A 22,908-nucleotide genomic window follows, 5' to 3' on the forward strand; every position below is an offset into this window, starting at 1 on the left:
ACCTGCTTGTCCACCTAGCTTGAGATTACTCAGACTCTGGCTTTCTGTAGCCCCATAAACATGTCTTCTGAGCTGCTGTCACACTTATTTGCAAACTGGATCTTTCTGGGTTTTGCAGGTCAGGTTTCACTCAGATTGTTCATAGGTCTGCAGCTCTGTATTAGCTTAGAAGCAGCTGAAAAAGGACAATCAAGATAGCCTGAGTTGGCAGAGACACAGAGCTTAACTCAGATCTGCTGCTGTTGACCCAGTAACATGGAGCTGTAGCCCACGTCCTCTGTACTCACCACCAGAGATTCACAAAGAAGACTAAATTTAAAGCATACCAACCTCCAGTTAGACCAAACTTGAGCACATGTAAGTCTGGGGGTGCTCAAACAATCACACACACAGAGTTCAGTCTAAGTCTAAAAATATGCTCATACACCAAGACAAGGAATTTATCTTAACATGAAAAGTCCAATAATGCTTTTATTTCTGTTGTTTAATTCCCAGAAGGGTCATCTACGTCGTGTCTCTCCAAGAAGACTCCACAATGAAAAAAACAACCCAGAGTTGCTTCTTACTCATCATCCTTCTAACTGTAAGTACAAGAAAACTGAACTGCTCATGACACCTGCCGTATTTAAACTTGTGGTGATGTTGGGAAAAATGAGTACCAAGTTATACTTGTTATACTCCACAGGTGAAGGAAAGAGTCTCCTTACTAATAATTTCAAAAGATGGTTATCTAATAAAAGTTTGAACTTGAAAGCTCAAGTTTTTTTGAGCTCATTGTTTCTTGGTAAGACAGAACTGCAAGTCTGAAGAAGGTTATGCATATTACTTTTAATTTCTATGTTTTACAGGCTACAACATATCATGGGAATACGTGTGTTTGAAAACTGCCCTTAAAGTTGTTCTATGAGACAAACTGACTTAAGTAGTGATTGATTTTCACTGTTTATAGTTGATCTGCTATTAGGAAAGCAACTGAAACAAAAAATAATCATACAAATCTGTTCATTAGTTCAAGTGCTATTTTCAGCTGTTTTATATCAACATTACATTTATTTTAATGTATGCAACATGATTAATTGTTGTTCTAAACATGTGGTAAATTCATTTCTGCCTCACTAAATACCTCTCTCATAAATTGAATCCTTTTGATAATCTCTACTTGTGAAACCTCAAATTATTAGTGATCATCATAAAATCATAGACATTACAGGCAGTCAGAATTGAGCCTAAGTTACAGAATGATCAGCATATGTCTGAATGATGCTACTGGGAGTAAGTACTACTCACTACCCTGGTGTGGTAAAAATAATTTGCATGATGTCTGCCACCTTATTCCCCATCTAACTCTAGCTCTTCTCCTTCTCCTTCTCCTTCTCCTTCTCCTTCTCCTTCTCCTTCTCCTTCTCCTTCTCCTTCTCCTTCTCCTTCTCCTTCTCCTTCTCCTTCTCCTTCTCCTTCTCCTTCTCCTTCTCCTTCTCCTTCTCCTTCTCCTTCTCCTTCTCCTTCTCCTTCTCCTTCTCCTTCTCCTCCTCCTCCTCCTCCTCCTCCTCCTCCTTCTTCTCCTTCTCCTTCTCCTTCCAAATCCCATGTTGTAGAAGCAGAGGAAACTCACATGTTGCAGAAAATATGTTGGAGACCATAAGCAGCTGCTCTGCCTGGTTTACTCATTGGGCTGTACCTCTCCTCTCAGCCTAGCAGAGCTTGTCCACAGCACTGTTTGTCACTTAAATTTATATAGATAAAAAAGGAAAGTAGAGAACAGTAAGAGAATGAGAGAGAAGGAGGTAAAAAGGGGTAAAAAAGGTAAAAAGAGGTAAAAAGAAAACAATTAAATTGGATGATCCAGGAGAACAGCAAAGAAAATATTGAATTAATGGTTCAGGATTAGGACCCTCCATCAAAAAACTGCTGAAGAGATAGAGAAAGAATTGGAGATAGTTAATACATTTCTGCTAACTTGGTCCCAAAATAATTTGTCCAGAATTAGTTAATGATTTGAGGAGTCATCTCCATGCTTGAGAGAAGTCTTCTACCCTGAGGTATACTGGAGTATTGTGGCTTTTGTGACCATTTGGGCTGGCTGTTCTACCTATCCAACAAGGGTGCATGTGACAATGCACTGGCTATGAAGTCACCCATGGTCAGAGATGTCTGTTACAAAGAGCCTGAGGAAGACCAGCTTCCTTCTGGGTTGAATCCCACCTGATCTGAGTATCTTGATAGGAGTCTTGACAAGGAACAGCAATTATTCCTATTAAAAGCCAATGCCAAATGAAAGAACAGAGCTTATTTTGCTCCCAGTCAAGTGACAGGACTGTAAACATTCTGATAACTAAAATTGTCAACAGCACTTCTGGGCACTTGAGGTGCTTTGACCTACAGCATGGATTAGTAGGTCAGCCCTGAAGGACTGATCCTTGCCCTGCTGTTCCCAGATCTTTTAAATCTCTCACCCATGAGAGCATGTGTGCAATGTTCATTCTGTGCTCATTCCTGCAGCTCTCCAGGGCTAGGATTTCTTTTAAAAACTCTTCAGTGAGATCTGCATTCATTTTAAATATCTTTGCACCAAAGGACACTTCACATTCTGACCTCAATGGATAATTTAACTTACATTTTCACGCTTCCAATCTCTATGTGCCCTCTTTCCCCACTGCAGTGGGCATTCTGTGCTCTACTTTGACATCTCTTAGATTAATTTTTCTTCTGGTAGTGAAGAAGCCACAGTCATAGAAGCAGACCATGAACAAGATTTGTTTCCTTCATGAAGCTTACCCAGAATACTGCTATTAGATCAAATGTGAAAAATGTTTTGCCTGAGTCATTTTTCCAAAAGTTCCTCATCTGTAGATGGTAGAAGCCATCATTTTTTGCATTTCATTTATGATTTGTAACGAGTAAAGGGTGTCTCTCTTTCACAAAGGCTGTTCTCACTCTATTGGTTCTTCAAATCACTCCTTTGTTCCAAGAACTGTGAGACCTGTCAGCCACTGAGGCTGAGGATAATATAGTAATTAAGGTTATTTGTGACACAGGCAGGAGTGATCTCCCATCCCTCTCCTCTACCCACCCCACAAAGCACCCTCTAGATCTCCCTTCTTTGATGATATTGATGGTTTTCTGTCATCCTCTCATGACCCAGTTGATCATTACAAGCTGTTGCAAAGCAACACAACCTTTTGAGGACCTTGATTTCTCCTCTGGGCTCCAGGCTCTCTGTTTGTGCTGTTTGACCCACTCTAGGGTGGGATCTAGGTGGATCCCCTGTCGTGGTCACCCCTATTGAGTAGGGGAGACTTTTACCTGAAATCTCTTTTCTTAGTGTAGTTGTGATTCCCTAACACAACCTCAGAGCTGGAGCACACCCTGCCCTCTATACAGTGTTAGTCTTTTGCAGAAGGCTTCCTCAGATTATTCTTGTATCTCTCCTTCAATTTTTTGCCACAGACCCTACTTACTTGGTATGCACAGCCACTTCCTCCCCACCACCTCCTTTAGACTTGTCACCAGGTGGTTTTGGTACCTTCTGATAGAAACCATCTCTTTCATGCACATAATCTTTCACATAGAGTAAATAGCACTTCCATGTACAGATCTGTAATTTTTGTCAAAAAAACCCTGAAACATCAGCTGTTCCAAAACCTATTTTAGAAATAAAGTCAACTCTCTATTGTGTTCCTCTTTGATGGATTCCCTTGCTTTTGGATGCGCAATAATGCATCATCATATAGTCCTGTACTACACAAAGGGAATTTCATTAGAAACTTTAGTTTTTCATTATGTCATAGTTCATTTTAAACTGATGCTGTCTCATTTTTTTCAATTATTGAGAGCCACAGAATGTTACTGAGATTTGTTTCCTCAAGTATATGAGCCCTGATATGCTGGAGCAATTAGTTCATGTCCTCAGTGCCCATTTCTCTTCACAAGAAGGATGGAGCATCAGCACAGTGTGCCCAGCAGCATCAAAATGCTGAGAATGAGGAAGACAAAGAAGGTTTGGGTCTCTTTCCTGTGTGACCAATCAATTTTTCAGAACATTGACAGAAGAGGGGTGTATTCTCTGCCTTATTTTGTCAAGTAAGAACTGTGCCTACAAATGGCCCTGGAAATGAGGATTGATGAAGTCGTTTTTCCCACATACTCCAATTTTGTGTCCTGAGCCAACCACAACATGCATGGTAAGGACTAAACGGATGCTGCAGCTGATGGCCACACTATTTTCAATTAGACCCACTATACCAATATTGTATTTTAAAATAAATTCTTTCTGAGTGAAAAACAAACTCTTCACATTCAGAAAGTCCAAATCTGTTAAATTGTTACCAAGCCTCATTCACAAAGAGACGCAGAGTCTGGTTCTTCTTTCCATCTCCTGAGAGACTCGTGAATAATTTTGGTTCACAAAACATTGAAAACTAATTATATGAAAACATAAATGTAATTTTCAGTAACTGCACAAACTGGTGTATTTTGGAATACAGTTGTGGTAGGGCAGGTTCAGGTCCCCAGAATCCATTAGTCAAGCACTTTTCACCATGATGGGGGAGCTGCCCATGGTGCACCTGTTTGATCCTCACAGCTGGGAGGGCAACACACACTGGTGGACTGGTGTGGCCACAAATTCTGCTGGGCTCCTGCTCCTGCTCTGCTCAGAGGTTCTCACTGTGCATCTCTGAAACCCATGCCTGTGCAGGTGCTGTGAGAACAAGCCTTTTCCTGCTTAGACGGCATCTCCTCCAGCATGTGGTCCAGAGCAGATCTCCCATGGGCCAGAAGAGCTGCTGAAGATCCATCACAGCCTCCTTTGTCTCGCTTCTTCTGAGCCTTCTTGATCTCTGGCACCTTTGGCAGCCCAGGGTCTTCCCCAGCCTTGGATGGTGAGATCACCCTGGGTCTCATCACCTTAGACTGTACCTTTGGAAGCAGTTGTTCTGCAGGCACACTTCCCTGTGCAACTATTTATGGGTTGCTTCATGCTGTAAGTATGTGCACTCAAAAGTTCTGAACCTGTTCTCACACAAGGGAATCTCTGGAAAGTAAACTGATATTTTAAGGTGTTAAGAATTAGTGTGAGAATGTGAGAGTCAAGCTGCTCATCATTTCTCAAGAAATAGGAATGCTGTATTCTGTTCTATTCACCCAGTTTCAGGGATGATCAGGACATTTTGACTACATCTTTGCTTTTTGCAAAACAAGGCTGTTGCTATGCAGCTGATTGCAGTAAAGAGGCCTCTCACAAGAGGATAATCAAGCCTGCAAGAAAATATCTATGAAGTATTCTGGATTAGCCCAGTTTCCATCAGGCTAAAAGGAAAGTAAAGCTTCTTCATGTAAGGAAATCTTGTAGCAATGGAAAAGAACTATAAGATTTGTGACTTGCTTTTCATTACAACAACCTTGTCTTCAACTACTGTTCCTGATAAGCTCATGCTTGTTTAAACAGCTGCCAAAATCTGCCATGTTAGTCATATGGGATCTCACTGAGATAATTACCATCCTGCTCCAACAGCAGTAGTGTATGGGAAAATTCTAACATTCAGTGATTAAGTGAAACATGTCATGTTGTAGTATTTCCCCAAAGAAATTGCCTTCTGCTTCCTAGCACACTTGTGATGGATATAAATGGTTATGTTTACTGAATACCACATGCTAATGACCTTCCTAAGGTATCACAGTTGTTTTCTTATCTGTCCCAACACTAGCAGTTGTGAAAAGTAGTTCAAACATAATCAAACTATGAGAGCGGCTCTGCAACTCCTCTAAATCATACTGAGCTCTTGCTCTAAAATGTGATGGATTGAAGAACAGGAGTTTAGTGATCCATAAAGAGATGACTGCACACAGCACTTTTAAAAGAACTATACCAAGTGAATGTTTGAGCTGTTGAAATCAATAAAAAAAAGTTAGAGCATCCAGATTTTCTACTAGTCTGAGCTCACCAATAATTGTTGCTAAATTACTATATTTAGTGGAAGGAGGGAAAAAAGAAAGACAGCTAAAAATGCCTTCTTTTCCTAAATGTCATGTACAGTTATTATTAGTGTCCTGCAAGCTCCTTGATGGCAGAAGAAAAATATTTGGAGATGCTTGTTCATCATGTCCAATATTTTGTGGGGACAAAAGTGAAAGAATTTTATACTTACTTTATCTGGATTCTCCCTTGCAGAAATGGGCAGTCTTGCACAGGTTAACATCAGTTTCTCTTACAGAAACCAGGTCACTGTTTGTTCATTCCTGAGAGTTTCACAATGAAGCCAAATTGCTTACTCAGAATCCTTTATTCATTCTAGGTATAAAGTGAACTTCAGCATTCCCAGCAGCCTGTTATTTCTCTTTGTAATGATAATTCACTTTCTTATATAGTCATTTGTCACGTGGTGGCTTGGTGGTCGTATGTATGACGTCATTTACTTGGACTTTTAGGAGTGACATCATATGTACGGCTGCTAAACTGCTGCATGGGACATCACTTAAACTGTTTTCTTCTGAAGAATTCAGTGCATTTTCAAGCAATGATCACATTGATTATTGTGAATTATTTATTTCTCCTTAATAAAGAATCTTTATGAATGAATGAGGCATTCCTTTATTGTATAAACATTATCTATATTTCCATCTGAAGTATCTGGTGAATGGATGGGAAGGCTTTTTTATGTGCAGTAATGGACTCTGAACATTCAAAATTTGTTCCATATTTTTTAGGTTCAATATTTGTAGGTAGCTGCCAGACGAAGATTAATTTGCCTTGGCTTTTTTGTGGTATAAATGTACCTTTTAACTCTTAATTTCTAAAGTACATTGACATAACAATTAAAACATAGTAGCAGAGGTGAGTCAAAATCATGAATTCCATGAGAGTTTATACAAATACTGATACACAGCTATTCATGGGACATTCCCAGCCTCTCCCATTAACATGATACACACTAAGCTTTCCCTCCTATGCAGTCATACCCAAGCTTCTGCTATTTCTGAAAAGAGAATAATGACCCAGAGATTTCTTCCTGCCCCCTTTGCCTTTTTCTGACTCTTCAGTAAGAAGTGAGGAAGACTAAAACAAATAATAACATCTGACACCACAAACTGCGTCAAAATCCTTGTCTGACTGAACTGCAGGTATATAAAGGCTGGATCATCAGCCCACTGGGCTGACTTTGGGAGGTCAGGCTTTTGGGAGGTCAACTTCTGGGGGGTGGGTATGGGATTCTCTTATGCATAGTAAAAACCCCAGTATCAAACAGGGATATGACTTTTCCACCTCCAGCAAGCCACAAAATTAATATTTCATTAATCTGCTGAAGTGGTAATCTGATTTTAAGGCAGAAGAAAATTGTGTTCAAGCTTCCAAGGCCAGCTTTTCAAATCCAGGCAAACAAAAATGAGGAATAGCAATCAAAGGAAAGAGTAGATTTAAAGAGCACATCACAGATGTACAATCCCAGTGTCATACTTATGTCACAGAACCCCTTAATTTGATTTCACACACAAGCTATTCAATTACATAAAAAGTGCCTGGAAATATTTTTGGGCAATTAACTTTGAAAATCTGAGTCATTGTGTTTAGTAGAAAGAAAATTTAAAAAAATTAAAATAATAGTAATAATAAAAAAGATAATTTAAGAGACAATTATAAATCAAGTGTTATTACTCCAACTTTTATCCAACTTGCTTTCGTTTTACTGGAGGCCATTAGGTTATTGCCACTGATGAGTTTTAGTGACACAACTCATCCATATTTTCAATCTGTCTGAGTGAGTTCCTGGCCTAAATGTGTGCAGTAGAAATTTCAGCTGCTCCATGATTGCCTTGTGCAGGGGCAGTAGACTGGGCCTCCTGGTTACGTGGCTGAACACTCTTACACAATTTTGCACACAGTCCAAGACATTTAATCTACCCACCACCACAGGTACTCTCTACCTCCAGGTATCACAATGTTCTCATTAAACTATACCAAATAAGGGCTGCCTTCTTCAGGAATCACACACTACAAGTAATGAAACTGTGAGTAAGGTGCCTTTAGTGTCTGAATTGTATTTCACCCTTCAAAACCATCATTCCACACATGGATGTGTTCCCAAACTGGCCCAGAATCACAGAGAAATTACCAAGAAGAAAGACATTGCCACAGAAGTCCTCCTAGCTTCCTGTGACAAGACTGTTACTTCTGTCTTGAATACAAACAGCTTGGAGATATTATTCAAAATAAGAATGGGAAAAATTAGCATGCAGTATCTACTAATCACTTCAGAAAAGCACCCGAGCCTGTGCCATGGACATGGGCGTGAAGACAAAGCTGAGGTTGTCTGAAGAACCTCATCTGCACTTTCCTGTGCTTCCTGTGTGGATTTAGAATTTTGCTTGGCTGGTTTTTAAATGATACTTGGGGACTCCAGCTGCTCCCCTTAGTCTTTTTAAAACTAAGGGATCTCTGATGTTATGCTTTGCTTCTGTATTTCCTGTTCTGGCTTTCTAGAAACTTAATTTTTCACTTGGATAGCCAGATGAAATGTTCCAAATGGCTTCATTGTCCAAGTATATCTTGGGGGGAGGAGGGGGGGTGATTTCTACATACACCTACAATTTGTACAAAATTATCTCTGCCAGAAAATATTTTCATTCTTATTCCTCCTATTTTATTTCAAGTGCGTACATAAGTACAAGAAGATTGACTGTCTCCATGTCCTCCAGCTAGCAGGTGTATACAGTTGAAAATGTCTCTGTCAAAAGAGATGAGATGAGATGAGATGAGATGAGATGAGATGAGATGAGATGAGATGAGATTAGAAAAACATAATTGATTTAAGACTATAAAAAGATTAAACAGACATGGTTTGACACAGAAGTATCTGGATAGAAGTAATGGCACTTTTTTTCAATGAAGACAAACATATTATGGTTTTGCCACATTTGTTTGGAATATATTATTCCAAGTGTTTCAGTGTGAAAATGAGGGGGAAAAAGTAACGTGTTGATGGAATACAATTGCCAGTGATTTGAAATAAAAAAGGGACAGCAAAATGTAAGAAGCCAATATTTGAAATTTCAAACTTGTCATGTTTTCAGTTCTAACAACTACAAATGCACACCTAAAGATCTCTGTATTAGCATTTGGTGCTAAAAAGGTCAAGTTTGTGTGTTTATGAGAGTCCTAGATTTTTGTGAAATGAATGTGTTTGTGATAGCTTTAGTACCATTTAGTATAGGGGAAAACAGAGGGTCAAGCTAGGAAAGTGCTACATTAGTGTTGCTTTTGAGTGGGGCAGCAGGAACTGATATTTTACTATCACCTTCAAGCAAAGAGAGATGATACGGGATTGAGGCAGAACAGAACAAACTGAAGCTCCACACTTTCATTTTCACTCACAGACCTCAGCTGTACAAGGCGGGGAGGGAAGAAAGGATGGATGGATGGATGGATGGATGGATGGATGGATGGCAGGAAAAAGAACATAACTGACCTCTCCAGCTGAGATCTTTGCCTTCCAGAGTCAATGGTTTCCTTTAACCAGCAGGCAGCTCAGAATGGAATAATTCAGAAGATGCCACTAGATCAAAAAGGAACTTTCTATTTAGACTATCAAATTTAAGTGCTTAAGCTTAAGTACTTAACAAACTTAAGTACTTAACTAGGAGCTAAGGTCAGCTATCAGGTGTAAACTCTACCCCGTGTTTCTATGACCTTAACAGTTTCAGAAGCTCAAAGCGGGTGACTTAAAACATGAAATAATCAGTTCAAAGCAAAGGCTGTGGCACAGAAGTATTTTTTTCTGCACTGTCTAGAGATAAATCAGCACAAGTGAGTAGAAATACATGGGTGTAACTTTGGGAAGATAGAAAATTCTCTTGCAAAGATTTTATCAAGTACTTAATGATCCTCTCTTCACCATGAAAAATGGCTTGGTTAAAATCTTATGTGTTCATGAAGTAAACTAATAAAATACAGCGTTTACTTCATAAGTAGTACAAGGCCCATCATAATGATAAACATATGTGCAAATAAAAGGCCTTTCAAGAATGCATAATAGAAGTTTCTGGTCCTCACATTTTTATTTTTTTTCAATTTAATACTTTTTGTTTATTCAGTTGTACTAACAGCTTTTCCTTTCCATACAGAGAATTGTTCCAAGTCTTTCTTCTACTGTAAATTATACTGATCCTACATTAGAGCCTGTAGTAACAGAAAATTCAGTCATACGGCAGAAGATAATAGATTCACAATTCAAATGTTATGAGAGGATGAACAGAGCTCCTCCATACAAGAAAAAAGGTAAAAGAGGTTTTTCAAAAATCTGTATTTTGCCATGTGTGGTTATGTAACTATAAAGAAATATTTTCTGCTCTATACTAACCCATAGTCTTCCTCAGGGTGCAGTTTCCTTTCCACAAGCAATAATCAAACTCACTTACTTAGCATTCTCCTAAATGCAAAGAAAGGGAAAATCCTGGAAGGAGCCCAGGGAATTAACAGCTCCTCCATCTTCTGTCACCTGCATTTCTGGCTCAATGCTTTGCTACTTGAATCTCTCTTGCTCTTGCTTGGGGAGTAGCATTTTCCTGAACCTCTCAGCAAGGTCACACCTGATTGTGAATCTTAAATATAGATGTTGTTCTGTTTGCTCCACTCACTCTTTCAATTTTTTGCCATTTGTGTATTGACTGCTGGGTTTTGTGCTCTGTACCAGCACAAGTTCCATGTATTCTATATTCAGCAACAATAGGAAAAAGAGGTTTATAAAACACTGAAGTTTATAATAGGAGGTTTATAAATATCTTTAAAAAGGAGGTTTGTAAATATCTTTATTGAATATGAGGCATATATGAAGACTAATAAAAAGGGAAATCACAAATGATAGTGGTGCTGCAATTGCATAATATAAAGCAGCATTTCTGTTTGGGACTCAGAGCTCTGGTCACTTTTTCTTACAAGATATGAATGAAGATATGAGGAGCTAGAGAAAAAAATATCACAGGTAGTGTGTGACTTATGCAAGTAAACAGCAGATATTGAGGACACAGTTTAAAGGGAAAATACATTTTAAACAATTAACAAAAACACCCAACACAATAGCAGTGTTGGAGATAATGTGGAATTTTTTGTAATACAAGAATGAAGACATTTCTACAGCTTAATCTTAAAAATCTTACAGCTTTATCTTAAAAATTTTATTTGGCTCTGTAAGACTCAAAGAAGAGTTAGATGTTAAGACAATGAGGTCTTGATGTAGAAATATTTGGAAATGAATATAAAGATTCCTACTGCTTAAAATAGGTTTTAATTCAGGTGAATAATGGGGAATACCCACAAGTGATTAAACAGGGTTATTGGATAGAAGCAATAATGTTTCAGGCATAATAAGCCTTTTATTTGCTCAACTTGCAGGAGAAATGCTTACTGTTTCTTCTTAGATTACTCTTTTAGTCTCCAGCTCTATAAACACCTAATTTTTGCATCCATTGTCAGTAGCCACTGGATTCACCTTTTTTTGCACTTTGCTGGTGTGATAAGTTGCAAAGGGCAGATTTTCCAGCATGAGCTGGGAATTTGTATGTATCCAGACATGAATTCCTAGCAGTGTTCTCAAGGATGGTGCTATTGCAGAAGGACAGCAGGGAAGTGCCTGCATTCCTTCAGCTGACAGCCAGATTTGAGTGATGCCAACGGGGGCTGTTAGTTCATAGCAACATGCACTTAATTCATTTATAACTCAGAATGAAGATAATGGCTGACTACAGAATGGTGCCAGCACGACTGAAGTTGTGTTCTGAACTGAAGACATAATAAAGTGAGGAGCTCAGGCACATGGAAACACATGGCCAGCCCTCCAGAGCAGCACAGTGTGTGTGTGTGTGTGTGTATATATGTGTGTGTACATGTAGACATAGATAAATAGATAGATATAGATATAGATATAGATATAGATATAGATATAGATGATATAGATATAGATATAGATATAGATATAGATATAGATATAGATATAGATATAGATATAGATATAGATATAGATATAGATATAGATATAGATATAGATATATGTGTGTGTATATATGTACATCCTTATAATTACCTTGGAAGACAAGCCCAAGATGCATAAATTGACCTCTGTGATTATTTTTCTTTATCAGGCCAGGCAACGGATTTAAAGTTTTAAAACTAGACAGTGCCTTCAACTCCATCTGGCATTACTTTTCAAAAACAAGCTCAAATTGCAATCATTTTCTACTCTTCTTTTTCTTTGATACTACAAAAATATTCCTAAAAGTTTTTCAGATATATTTCAAAGAACACGACAATGCCCTGAAGGAAAGATAAAAACCTGCTGATATGATGACTGGTTAATTAAGTGAACAAGTAACATTAGCACATTTAAGTTATCACTTGATAACTGAAAAATATATGTGCATAAAATCTTAGCTAATGAAGAAAAAGTGTACATAAAAATTTATTTTCTGAACAAGATCTAATCTGGAAAAAAATGAATTTTGGAATTTTTATGCTTTTTCTTTTTGATTAACAGCTACTTGACTTACAAACAGTTATTGGTGCAAATTGGAACAATTTAGATGTCTTTGTACAGCTTCCTTGCTTCAGTAGGAATGTTTATCTGTGGATAGTTTCAAAAGTTCTAGAAGCAACTAAATACCCATATGTTAATAACTTCCAGTTGTTATTAGGTCCGTTTTATTATGATTCTCTCAAAAACAACCTCCATTTTTCATCCCTAGATTAAAAAAAAGCTAAAATGTATCTTTTTATTCTATTTTACTTTAACCTGATGGTCTTGGTGATAAATACTTTTTTCCCCAAAACAAACTGGTTTTCAATGGAAAATATCAAGGAAGTGGGGGGGGGGGGGAGGTTTAAAGTGTTTCTTGTATAAATCCACAAGGAGTCATGTTACACATTACAGCAAGCAGTCCTAGAGCACAATTTCTGAGGACCATGGCATGTACAACCTCTGTAAGGGGGTCAGCAATGAGCTGTGCTCTGCCTCCCAGCGCCGCTGCTGTTTGAACATCCCACAGCCCCAACAGCTCCACCTTCCCAGAGGACAGGATCACAGTTTGCCTACCTAGACAGCATCAGCAGGCAGAATCTGCTGGCTACAGACCAGTCTTGCACCTGCTTCATTGCATTTGTAGCTACATCCCCAACCTCTGGTGATGAACAAGGCTGACAGGAACCTGTCTCTGCAAATGCTGCTTTTTGCTGGCATGTCTCCACAAATACTTCCAACCTTGACATTTGAACTGACTGATTTTCAGGCCTGCTGAGCAGCAAAAGGTGAAATGAAAAGCAGATGCCTCACAGGTCTTTGGGTACTTCTAGTGTACCTGCTTAGAGCTGACAGAAAAAGGTACAAAAAGAGAAATTTGTAGGATTGGACCCTGCATTCAAAGTTCAGTTCAACATGCTTTGAAACATAACTTTCCAGTAAAATGAACACCACTAACTTCAGGTCAGTAAAAACAAGTATTTTGTAGCACCTGAATGCCACTCTAAGTGTAAAAATAATGAAGGGGTATACTACAAAAAAAAAATAAAATTGATTGACTGCAGGCAACAGTACTCCTGGACATTCGAGGTGTTCAGGAGGGGTTTTTTTATGGCATTAACTCTTGCAATCCTCTTAAATGTCCAGGTCTGTTCTGCAACCGAACGTGGGATGGCTGGTTGTGCTGGGATGACACACCTGCTGGAAGGCTCACTGCTCAGAATTGTCCAGATTATTTTCCAGATTTTGACCCAACTGGTACAGTATTTCTTTTTATCATTTTATCTCTCAAAGGATGTCTTCAAAACATTTGAGCCATTGAGTGGATGTGCTCAATCCAGTGACATTTTTGCAGTGCTCTGAAATCTCTGAAAGTTTGGTTGAAATTAAAACACATCAAGGTTTTGGGTTCCATAATTTACATATTTTCATTTAAAAAATATCTTGTATGTATTTATATTTATGTAAATATAACCCATGGATTTATGGAACCTAGTTTATGAAAATGTCAGCTTTTGAATTACAATATCAAAATATTCTTAGCACCTCATTCTAAGTTTTTATAATGAAGAGAAGATGCTTATGTGCTTGAAACATGTATCAGTATGTTCTTTATTCAGTTTTTTATTGTAAAATATAAGTTTATGAAAGAAGATAGGCAGAAATAATGTTAAGTTTGAATTTCAGTTCTTAGCTGAATTATTCATACAAATACTAAAAGCAGACTGAGAGAAGTAATTGAAGAATGTTTAAAAGGGAAAATGAAAAATCAGTGGAAGTATTTCTAAATAGATATAAGGAAATATTAGACACAGGTTTAACATTGCCAAGAGTACAGTTGGAAGAGAGGCACAATTGTGTGTTCCATGCTCAGGACATGTTGCTTATAGGTGGTGCTTGATGCCACAGTGTGCTAAATTCCACATAGTCACCATGCCCCAGTTGCAGTTAAGAGCCATGAAATTAAACATTTGGGAGGGAGGGTGAATAAATTTGAAAGTTTTCAACAAGCTTAACTCAAAATGCATGTGCCCGCCTGGAAATGAAGGAAACAGCCTATTGCATAGCTGTGAGTTAATTATCCAACACCAATAGCTAAAATTGTTTCTTTTCTTGAGCTTATTGCTTATTTAGAAACTGAGGGGTTTCCAGGCTGGATCAAACCCTGTATACATTTTGCTGAATCCCATTTACAGTAGCAGACAGATTGATTGTTATTTCTGTTCTTCATAAATCAAGCCATCCATAATTACAAAATTCACACAGCAAATTGCAAATTTCCAATGTCAGACCCAGTCTGACCTCCATTCAATCTTTGGTGAAGGAACTCCCCTCTTTTTAGTGGAAGTAGGCATTGGACAGGATGGATTGAAGGACATCTGTCTGCTCAGGAATCCTGTGCATGCAAAGTGAGCTCATGTGCCAAGGTCATTATCCACTTCCTGTGGAAACACCCGGAGACCAACCCAATAAATCTTTACAACAATTTACACTCCCGAGACTTGGAGGAGTCTTGGAGCAGGATCATGCTCATGGCTCATCATTGGAGCACCTGGGGACAACAGACTGAGAAGCTGAGACCCTCAGCTGCAGGATTGGCTTTCACTCAGCTCTCCCTCTCTGTGAACCAGCGCTTCAACCATTAGACTATTTGCACCAAATTTCCAAAAAGCATTTTAGAGGAACTTGGTTCAGTTCCCAGACATTCAGGAGAGAGCCTGAGGCTCTGGATCCTGAGGTTGCACAAGTTTTCCTGCATGCACATTAGAAGTGCCTCTAGGATGTCATCTGTACCTTCTGCTTCAGACCCCATTTTACTCATGATATCATTCCCACACAGCAACAGCCCTCTTTATGAGTAGGAAAATTTATTACAAGTCCTTCCTTTCCCTGCTTCCATGGTTTTCAAGAAAAAAAAATACGTAGCACTAACAGTCTTAGTATATTCCATGCAATGATCAGCTTGTACCTGCAAAGGTGGGTGTTGGGCAGCCTTGTGATCACAGAAGTTTCCTCATAACTAAAGGTCCTCATCCTTCATAGAGGGGGGTGATTTCAGAGCCACTCTCCTACTTGCTCCCCAGCCACCTGTTCTCAGCTTTTCCTCTTTTCTGTCTCCTGTGACTTGTTCTGAACTAATTGCTCTGCTACAGCAACACTCTTCAAAGTAACACTTGAAGCCATCCATGGAGAAGCATCTCACTCTACTTACTGATGCATATTAACACCAAGGCCTGTGGCTTGAACACTGATTGCAAATCACTCCTGAATGTACAAATGCTTGTCATGAAGTCTGGCCCACAGTGTGTGCATACTGCAGTTACTCTTTCTGGCAAGACTTAAAAGTTGAAATTTGGAAACTTTTTAGTATTCCTCTTCTCTGTACACATCCATAGGAAGAAAAGCATCCTCCAGTAATCAATTTCCTACTGTTCTCTCTGCTGTCCTCTTTAGGAGCACATAGAATAGAATACCTCTGGTCTTCTGGACCCAGTATTTTCCACTAGCACATTTCTCTTCTCCTCATCAGCACCTGTCAGCCTCTTTGTCTGCATACTTGTCAGTCAACCCTGTTTCCCAGTTCTGGCAGCAGCTTAGCATCTCCTGCTTTCCTAGAGCTGCTGTTGGGTACCACCAGCAGGTGTTACAGATGTGGCCTCAAACTGGAGGGTACTCAGCCTTTGCTTTACAGGTGGCTGGTTGTCACACAGAGACTTAATAAAGTAGGAGGGAGACAGGAAACAATGAGGGAGTCTTGTCTGTCAAGTCTGTCAACTGCTAATGAAAGTGGCTGCCACTAACAGGTGGCCAAAAGCACAGGCTGAACTGTCCTGAGAAGTCTGTCAGGTTTTGTGTCACAAGTCATTATTTCCTTTGGTACTTTATTCAGCCAGTTTTCTGCTGAGAAACAGAAACTTCATCCTGAAAAATATCAAATTTCCATGAAGAAAACTGTAGTGACTGTCAGATTTCCTCCCCATCGAGTCTCTGATATCCAAGTACCTCAGCATGTATTTTAGGAATGCAAGTAACCCCATGGATTTCTGAAACAAGTATTTCATGCTGTGTTGTTTTAGGTTACACCAAGTTCTGCACAACCACTGTATATCAGCTAATCGATGGCCATGTCCCTCCATTAAAAGGCCCTGTATATCTTTGAGACCTGTAATAAAATAATGTCTTTCCTTTTTATTTTTTGCTTTGATACTTACATCATTTGTTATTGAAAAGTGAAACATTATTGTCAGCATTTTGGATCCTCCTCCCATCTGTATCTGTAGGTGCCAAATACCAGCCCTCTGTATCTGATCCCAAACAACATTCAGCACTGATGCCAACAAGAAATTGATAGAAATTGTTAAAAAGTAAACAAGATGAAATCATATTCTGAAGAAAAGAACACAGAAACAAAGTGAAGGAGAACATGCTCAATGCTCTCTTCATTTTCTGTCTGACAACTTCACAGTTAGCTACCAAGTGTAGTCCCACTTATTTCACTGAACTTAGATCAGTTCTTACTAGACAGGAATCTGTGTTCTGAAAGAAGCAATCTCTTTCTCGCAGTGCACATCATGCGCAATGTGATAATGCATAAAAACAAATCAATTTGTCTGGAAGACATAACAAGACCTACTGCTTTAATGCCAGTGACAGCAGGAAATTCATTGTCTCATCCACTTCTGGCTGTGAAGCTCTGAGCAGGTCTATTTTATATACTCCTATTCAGGCAACATGCAATTCTCTTGAATTGCATTTTACATTTATATTTTAGACATGTTAATATTTGGTATAATCCCACTGAAATGGTTCCAAGTCACACTGAAATTGTTTGGAGTTCCATTTTCAAGGAATGCAGTATGTAATTCATGCTGGCAATATTCTTACTGATGGAAGAAAATACATTGTGACTATAATGGTCTTCTAGCAAGTCAGGTTTGCTGAGGGCAACAGGAGGAGCTGAGCCTGGCCCTGTGCCACCTGTGGGCTGTTGGGTTTGTGGCAGGGGAGTCTTATACTGCTCACCTCACTGTTCCTGTACAGCCCATTTAGTCAGGATTATTTTGGTGCAGTCATATAGCAAGGGAGCCAAATGAGGACGATTTTTTTTTGTGGCAGACACCCCTTTTTTCATCTCAGTTTCACTCTCTTTACCTTTTGGCAGAAAGCAGTGCTTAAGAAGAGTATCCACCCCACTTTGTGAACCAAAGATGCATTTAGCACAACCGCCTCAGTTCTCTGCTTTGCTGGGTTTCTGTCTTTAGTTCCCTTTTGTAAACTATTATTCATAACTCTTCATGTAGCTCCAGGAGCAGAGTTTCCAGAAGAGCAATTTGAAAGCAAATCCATATGCATCCATAAGCAATTAGATGATGATTAATCAGATGGTGATTAATGTGTTGTTGCCTCTTACAATTGAAGAACATTCAAATACAGCCTTGCCTTCCTGCTCTGACACTGAGAGAGCCCTTCTCTTGCCACCACAAAATCCAAATTTTGGCTGAATTTAACTAAGATAGACAGCTCTAGATTCCTGATGGTCCTATTCTCTTGAAGTGATATTATTTAGACAATTATAAAAAAGACAAGTCTGAGTTCTTTGTCCAGATGCTTCTTTTCTCCTTACCCTTCTGTGTATTTCTGTCCTGTTTCTTACCAAGTTTGACAGCTGTGTTTTAAAAATCGATTCCTATCCCCATACTGCTCAATATGACTCTTATAAAAAGATTCTAGTCCTGCTGACTAAGACACTCTGAAGGTAGTGATAATCTTTCATTTAATAAGACACTGGAGTTGAAGTTTTCTAGGGTCACCATTGCATTATATTATTTTTTTCGTTTTTGAAGAAGTTTCTTCCAGAATATTTTACCAAAGATGTAAGTAAATCATGATGTGAAACATCAACTATTCCTTCTTCTGCAAAACTACTGCACTGCACTGCACAGGTCTATCCAAACAATGGCAAAGAATCCAGTGTCTGGTATGGTCTGAGCATGACTGCAACAGGGGATAACTTCTTTCTTCTTCCATCTTATAACTCAGCAATAAACAAAAAACTGATGTTGGCTCCTTTAACATGTGCTAGCTGTAGCTCTGGTCTAATTGTGAAAAGCCTGATTGATGGAGCTATCATGTTGTTCCACAGATATTAAGATATTTGCTACATATAGATGACTGAGGGTTTTTTAACGAGCATATGATTCATAGAAGTGCTCTTAGTGGCACAAACAATACACATGCAAATAATTGCTACTGGTTAATCTTTCAAGTCACTTCACTGCTCCCATGAAACTCCCCTTGTGGATGAGATTGCTGTCATCCATTTTTCCCAGACAGCTCTTGAAGTGTCTGTATTTCTCTGTTAACTGCAGAAGCTCTGCACAACTGCCTGTGAATTTTGTAACTTTAAGGTTCCTACAGAGAGATGAGATCAGTCCAGTGTGATGTCGCTCTTCCACTTTGAATAATGCAATGCCCAAGTGGTTCCCCATCCAAGCTAATAGGGTACAGACAGAACTTTAAAAATTAGTGTTTACATGGTACTCTAATAATCTCCAAGCCCAAACTTCCATTTTGCCTTGCTAGTGTTGCCTTACCCATCCTTTCATATGAGTATTTTTTCAGCCTTTACCATATTCTTCTGGTTAGCACAAAGAAGCAACACATGCCCAGATTCAATATCCCCCACCTGCTACAGGGCCACTCTAGAATAACTAGCAGTGGAACAGTGTTTGGATTGCAGCTTTGTTTCTGCATAAAAGAATCTGTTTAGAAGAGATGTTTGACCTGTTTGAGCCACTGGAATAGAGAGCAAAGAGTGCTTATTCCGCAGTTGTGTATTCTCACATCACAGCAAGAAATCCACAGGACTTTGGCACTTTCAGAGTAGGATCAGTTTTCAGTAGGATCAGTGTTTGTCTGGCTTTAAGGAAAAGCATGAGGTGAAAGGTTTGTCTCTGCCTTACAGAGGCCATGTTATACTCTGGCAGAGTGCCTGGCAGAGGCACTGAAGAGCAGGGATGATGGATGACATTGCCATACGTACTCTGCAGCAGATTAACAAAAGCCGTGCACTTCGCAGGGTGCATGGGATCATCAGTGTAACACTTGCACACTGTGTTCCATTAATCTTTCATCTGTGACTGAAAACTTTTTCCAGCTTTTGATAGCATCTGGCAATGAGTAAAAGGGAACATTGCTACATGGGCAGTCTGAGATTATCTCCAAACTGCAGCTATGGAAGGCTCAAATAACATGTACTGTTCCTCTTGGTATTGTTGATGCACGTATTGATTTTTAACAAGTCCCCCAAAACAATGATTTCAAATCCACAATAATTTAAAAAATATGTTGCATTCTGGAGGATTATATTTATTTTTTTTTTCTACAGGGACACTATTATATACATAGTGTATATACAGAGTGTATTTCTAGTCAGAGTAACATAACTCAGTCTACTATCCTTATCCATCTCACCCATATGATCAGTTCCTTTCTTGAGACTTTAAGAATGAATGAATCTTACAAATTAATAGATTTGATTAACAGGTTATCATTGATTATCAGATGAAGAAAAGTGAGTGGGAATGTTAACCACAAAAAATGAAATCGTTTATGTTCAAATGGCTATGGGCTCTGCAAAAGTGTATGTACTGGAAATGCTGATAATCTAAGTACAAAACCAATCAGATTATAGAGCTAGAAAAGGCAAAGGAAATTTTCTATTTCAAGATAGACTTTTCAGACTATTTTAAAATTAGGCTTAAAAAACATGTTTTTCATAAGTCTCTGTGTCACTATCTAAGAAAACATAAAATAATTGTTTATTATTTTGTAAGTTTATGATCTTATCTTGTCTTTGTTACTTGGGCAAACATTCCAGTGACTCCCATGTGGCTAATGGTTGAGGGAAGGCCAAAGGAACTGGTCCAAAACTTGACAGGTGATAAGGAGTGACCTCCTGTATCTCAGCATCCAGGGTGTCCCCAGCAGGAGTGTGAGCCTGGCAGGGGGGACACAGACACAGCACACACCTGCAGCTCCAGGCATCCTGCAGGGCTGTGAGCTGCTGAAACCCCACTGTCCCCCCACCACAGCAAAAGGATGTGCAGAGGAGCATGAGCCTGGAGCACAATCCACATGGCAGGGCTTTTTGGGAAGGACTCCAGAGCCACCTGTGGCAAAGGAACCAACATCAGAGACACCTGTGTAGAGGCCAGACACATCAGATTATTTAAACAAAGAGCTCTGCAGCCATCTCAAATTAAACTGGACCAGCACCAAAACATTTGTGAGGCTGCTTCTCTGTGCCTGCATGCTGTGCAGACCCTGGGGAGAGCGAGCAGTGCTCAGGATTCCACCAGTGGGAAGGCTGGGCAAGGTTTTTCCACTCCTGTGCACAGAGAGAGCACTGGGCTGGGGCTGTTGGCATCTCCAGCACACAGGCTCTGGGTTATACCCTACTGACTGCACTTTAGCTATGCAGCATTTTTAACTCGTTTAACCCTGATTCTTGAAACCCTGCACACTTCCTTCAGGTCTGGCATCAGCACCTGTGGTTATTTTCTTGTCCATAAGCTGCTGTCAACAGCCTCTTTAAATGGATTATTATCAGCTAAATATTGCAGCTGAATGAAGGCTGAGATACATACCCTAGCGGGTACAGTGAAAGAGGAGACAGCTAAACAAGTTTACCACCAGATAAGTCCCAGAAAAAACCAAAACAACAAAACAGCTAGTGATTATAAATTACATAGATTGAAAATCCTTTGGATTTTATTACACGGACCTTTTATTCCCAAAGAAATTATTTCAGATGGGTTTTTAAATTTATAATATGCTGATGTTAAAATAACTATTATTGCAATTTATCATCAGAGAGGGCCTCAAAATATTGTGATGAAACTGGAAATTGGTTTCGCCATCCTGAGAGCAACCGAACTTGGTCCAACTACACCCTGTGCAACTCTTTCACCTCTGAAAAATTGAAGGTATGCTGAAGTTAAAGAGGCAGTGGTTTTTTGGCAAAGCTTTGGGCTGGGCTAGCAATAATACATGTGAAAGATGTATTTCTTTCACAAAAAGAAAGCCTTATCTTTCAGCTTTATTTGTTGCACAAAACTTAAATAACATTGTTCTTGTGATTTTAGCTTACCCAAATTATTTAATGAGTGCTCAGACCTCAATATTGGTTTGTTATGGGGTGGATAATTTAGTGGCAATTCATGTGACAAGTTTTGCAGTCTGTTTCAAATGCATTCTTAATTCCTATGATTTTCCCTGATTGACCAACAGTTATAAAATAATCTTTTAGAGTCTCAATTTTGCTTTTTGTAACAGTAATATTTCAAGATGATGATGTCTTCTCCACAGGGCTAGTAATATTAATGTAAGGCCAAATTATTTTTCTTAAGCAAAGAGTATTAACCTGTACTCATACTCTTTGAAAATAAATATTTATGAAGGTACCATTAATCCAGAAAATCTTACGATCATGAACACATTTAACTTTGACTTTTACTGAAGAAATTGAGGCTATTTACAATAATGAATTAAGAAATTGCATCAATATTTCCAAAATCAAGGTGCTAAACTGAAAGAGAAAAACTAAATATAAAAGAAATAAGGAGAGAGAAATCTGAGAAAAGCTTAAAAAAAATTAAGTTAGGGAAGCTCATAACAATAAATATATTTCTCAAATGCAAGTGGAGCTCCAGGAAAATCTGATTACACATTTGTGACAGAATAATTTGTGACTGTTTGGAATAGTGGAAGGAAAATATTCAAGAAGAGATTTGATTTGTGGTTTGTGTTGGAGGACCTCTTCTTGTGCAGCCAAAAAGCAGTATGCAGGTATATTTAGTAGTAACTCAGCTCAAAGGGCCTTGGAAAAGTCTGTTGGACCAGGCAGGAGGTGAATTCTAAGGGATTTTTCAGCATGACAAAGTACCATGGTAAAATGAGGCTCACCTATGTGACAAGGCAAGAGTAATAGTAACAATATGAGTTTACAGAGACATTATGCAGAGGCACCATAAATATATAATTTTTCCAGATGTTGGCATATGTAAGGAGGCAAAAAATGTAGTTCTGTTACCCATTATCCATGCCTTCCAGAAGAATTTTGAACATCATTCATGCAGAGAACAGATAGAATACAAAGGAAAATTATGTGCACAGCATGGTTTTTCTGAAATGAAAAGTTACGGAAAATGAAGGAAGAATATCTTTTTACAGAAATCCAGGTTAGATTATGACCTTTAAACCTAGTCCTCAGTAAACAGAAATGTGCTTTATTTGTAGATTATTACCTACAAGTAATATAATTAACTGAGTCACAGGCATTACTCTTAGAGACTTCTCTTTTCTCACGTGAAGAATTCTAGAGGAATGAGAAAGAGCATTTAGGTTT

General features: G+C 38.8%; 1 protein-coding gene and 1 long non-coding RNA gene across 3 annotated transcripts in view; one reads left to right on the forward strand and one right to left on the reverse strand.

The window, feature by feature from the left end:
• CALCR (calcitonin receptor) overlaps window positions 1–22,908 on the forward strand; it is a 157,288-nt gene that overhangs the window by 87,299 nt on the left and 47,081 nt on the right. For both annotated transcript variants that reach the window (XM_086857367.1, XM_086857375.1), the window contains exons 2-5: window positions 496–583; window positions 10,117–10,270; window positions 13,647–13,757; window positions 21,375–21,487. In XM_086857367.1, the coding sequence (XP_086713493.1) occupies window positions 496–583; window positions 10,117–10,270; window positions 13,647–13,757; window positions 21,375–21,487 (466 nt within the window). The remainder of the gene's footprint in view (window positions 1–495; window positions 584–10,116; window positions 10,271–13,646; window positions 13,758–21,374; window positions 21,488–22,908) is intronic.
• On the reverse strand, window positions 809–2,060 carry LOC147655897 (uncharacterized). Its single transcript, XR_015278035.1, has 3 exons — window positions 1,946–2,060; window positions 1,613–1,723; window positions 809–972 (listed from the first exon to the last, which is right to left on the reverse strand). It is a non-coding gene; the product is annotated as an uncharacterized LOC147655897 (long non-coding RNA).

Source organism: Cyanistes caeruleus, chromosome 1 (assembly GCF_971803275.1).
Source record: "Cyanistes caeruleus chromosome 1, bCyaCae1.hap1.1, whole genome shotgun sequence".
Classification (NCBI taxonomy): domain Eukaryota; kingdom Metazoa; phylum Chordata; class Aves; order Passeriformes; family Paridae; genus Cyanistes; species Cyanistes caeruleus.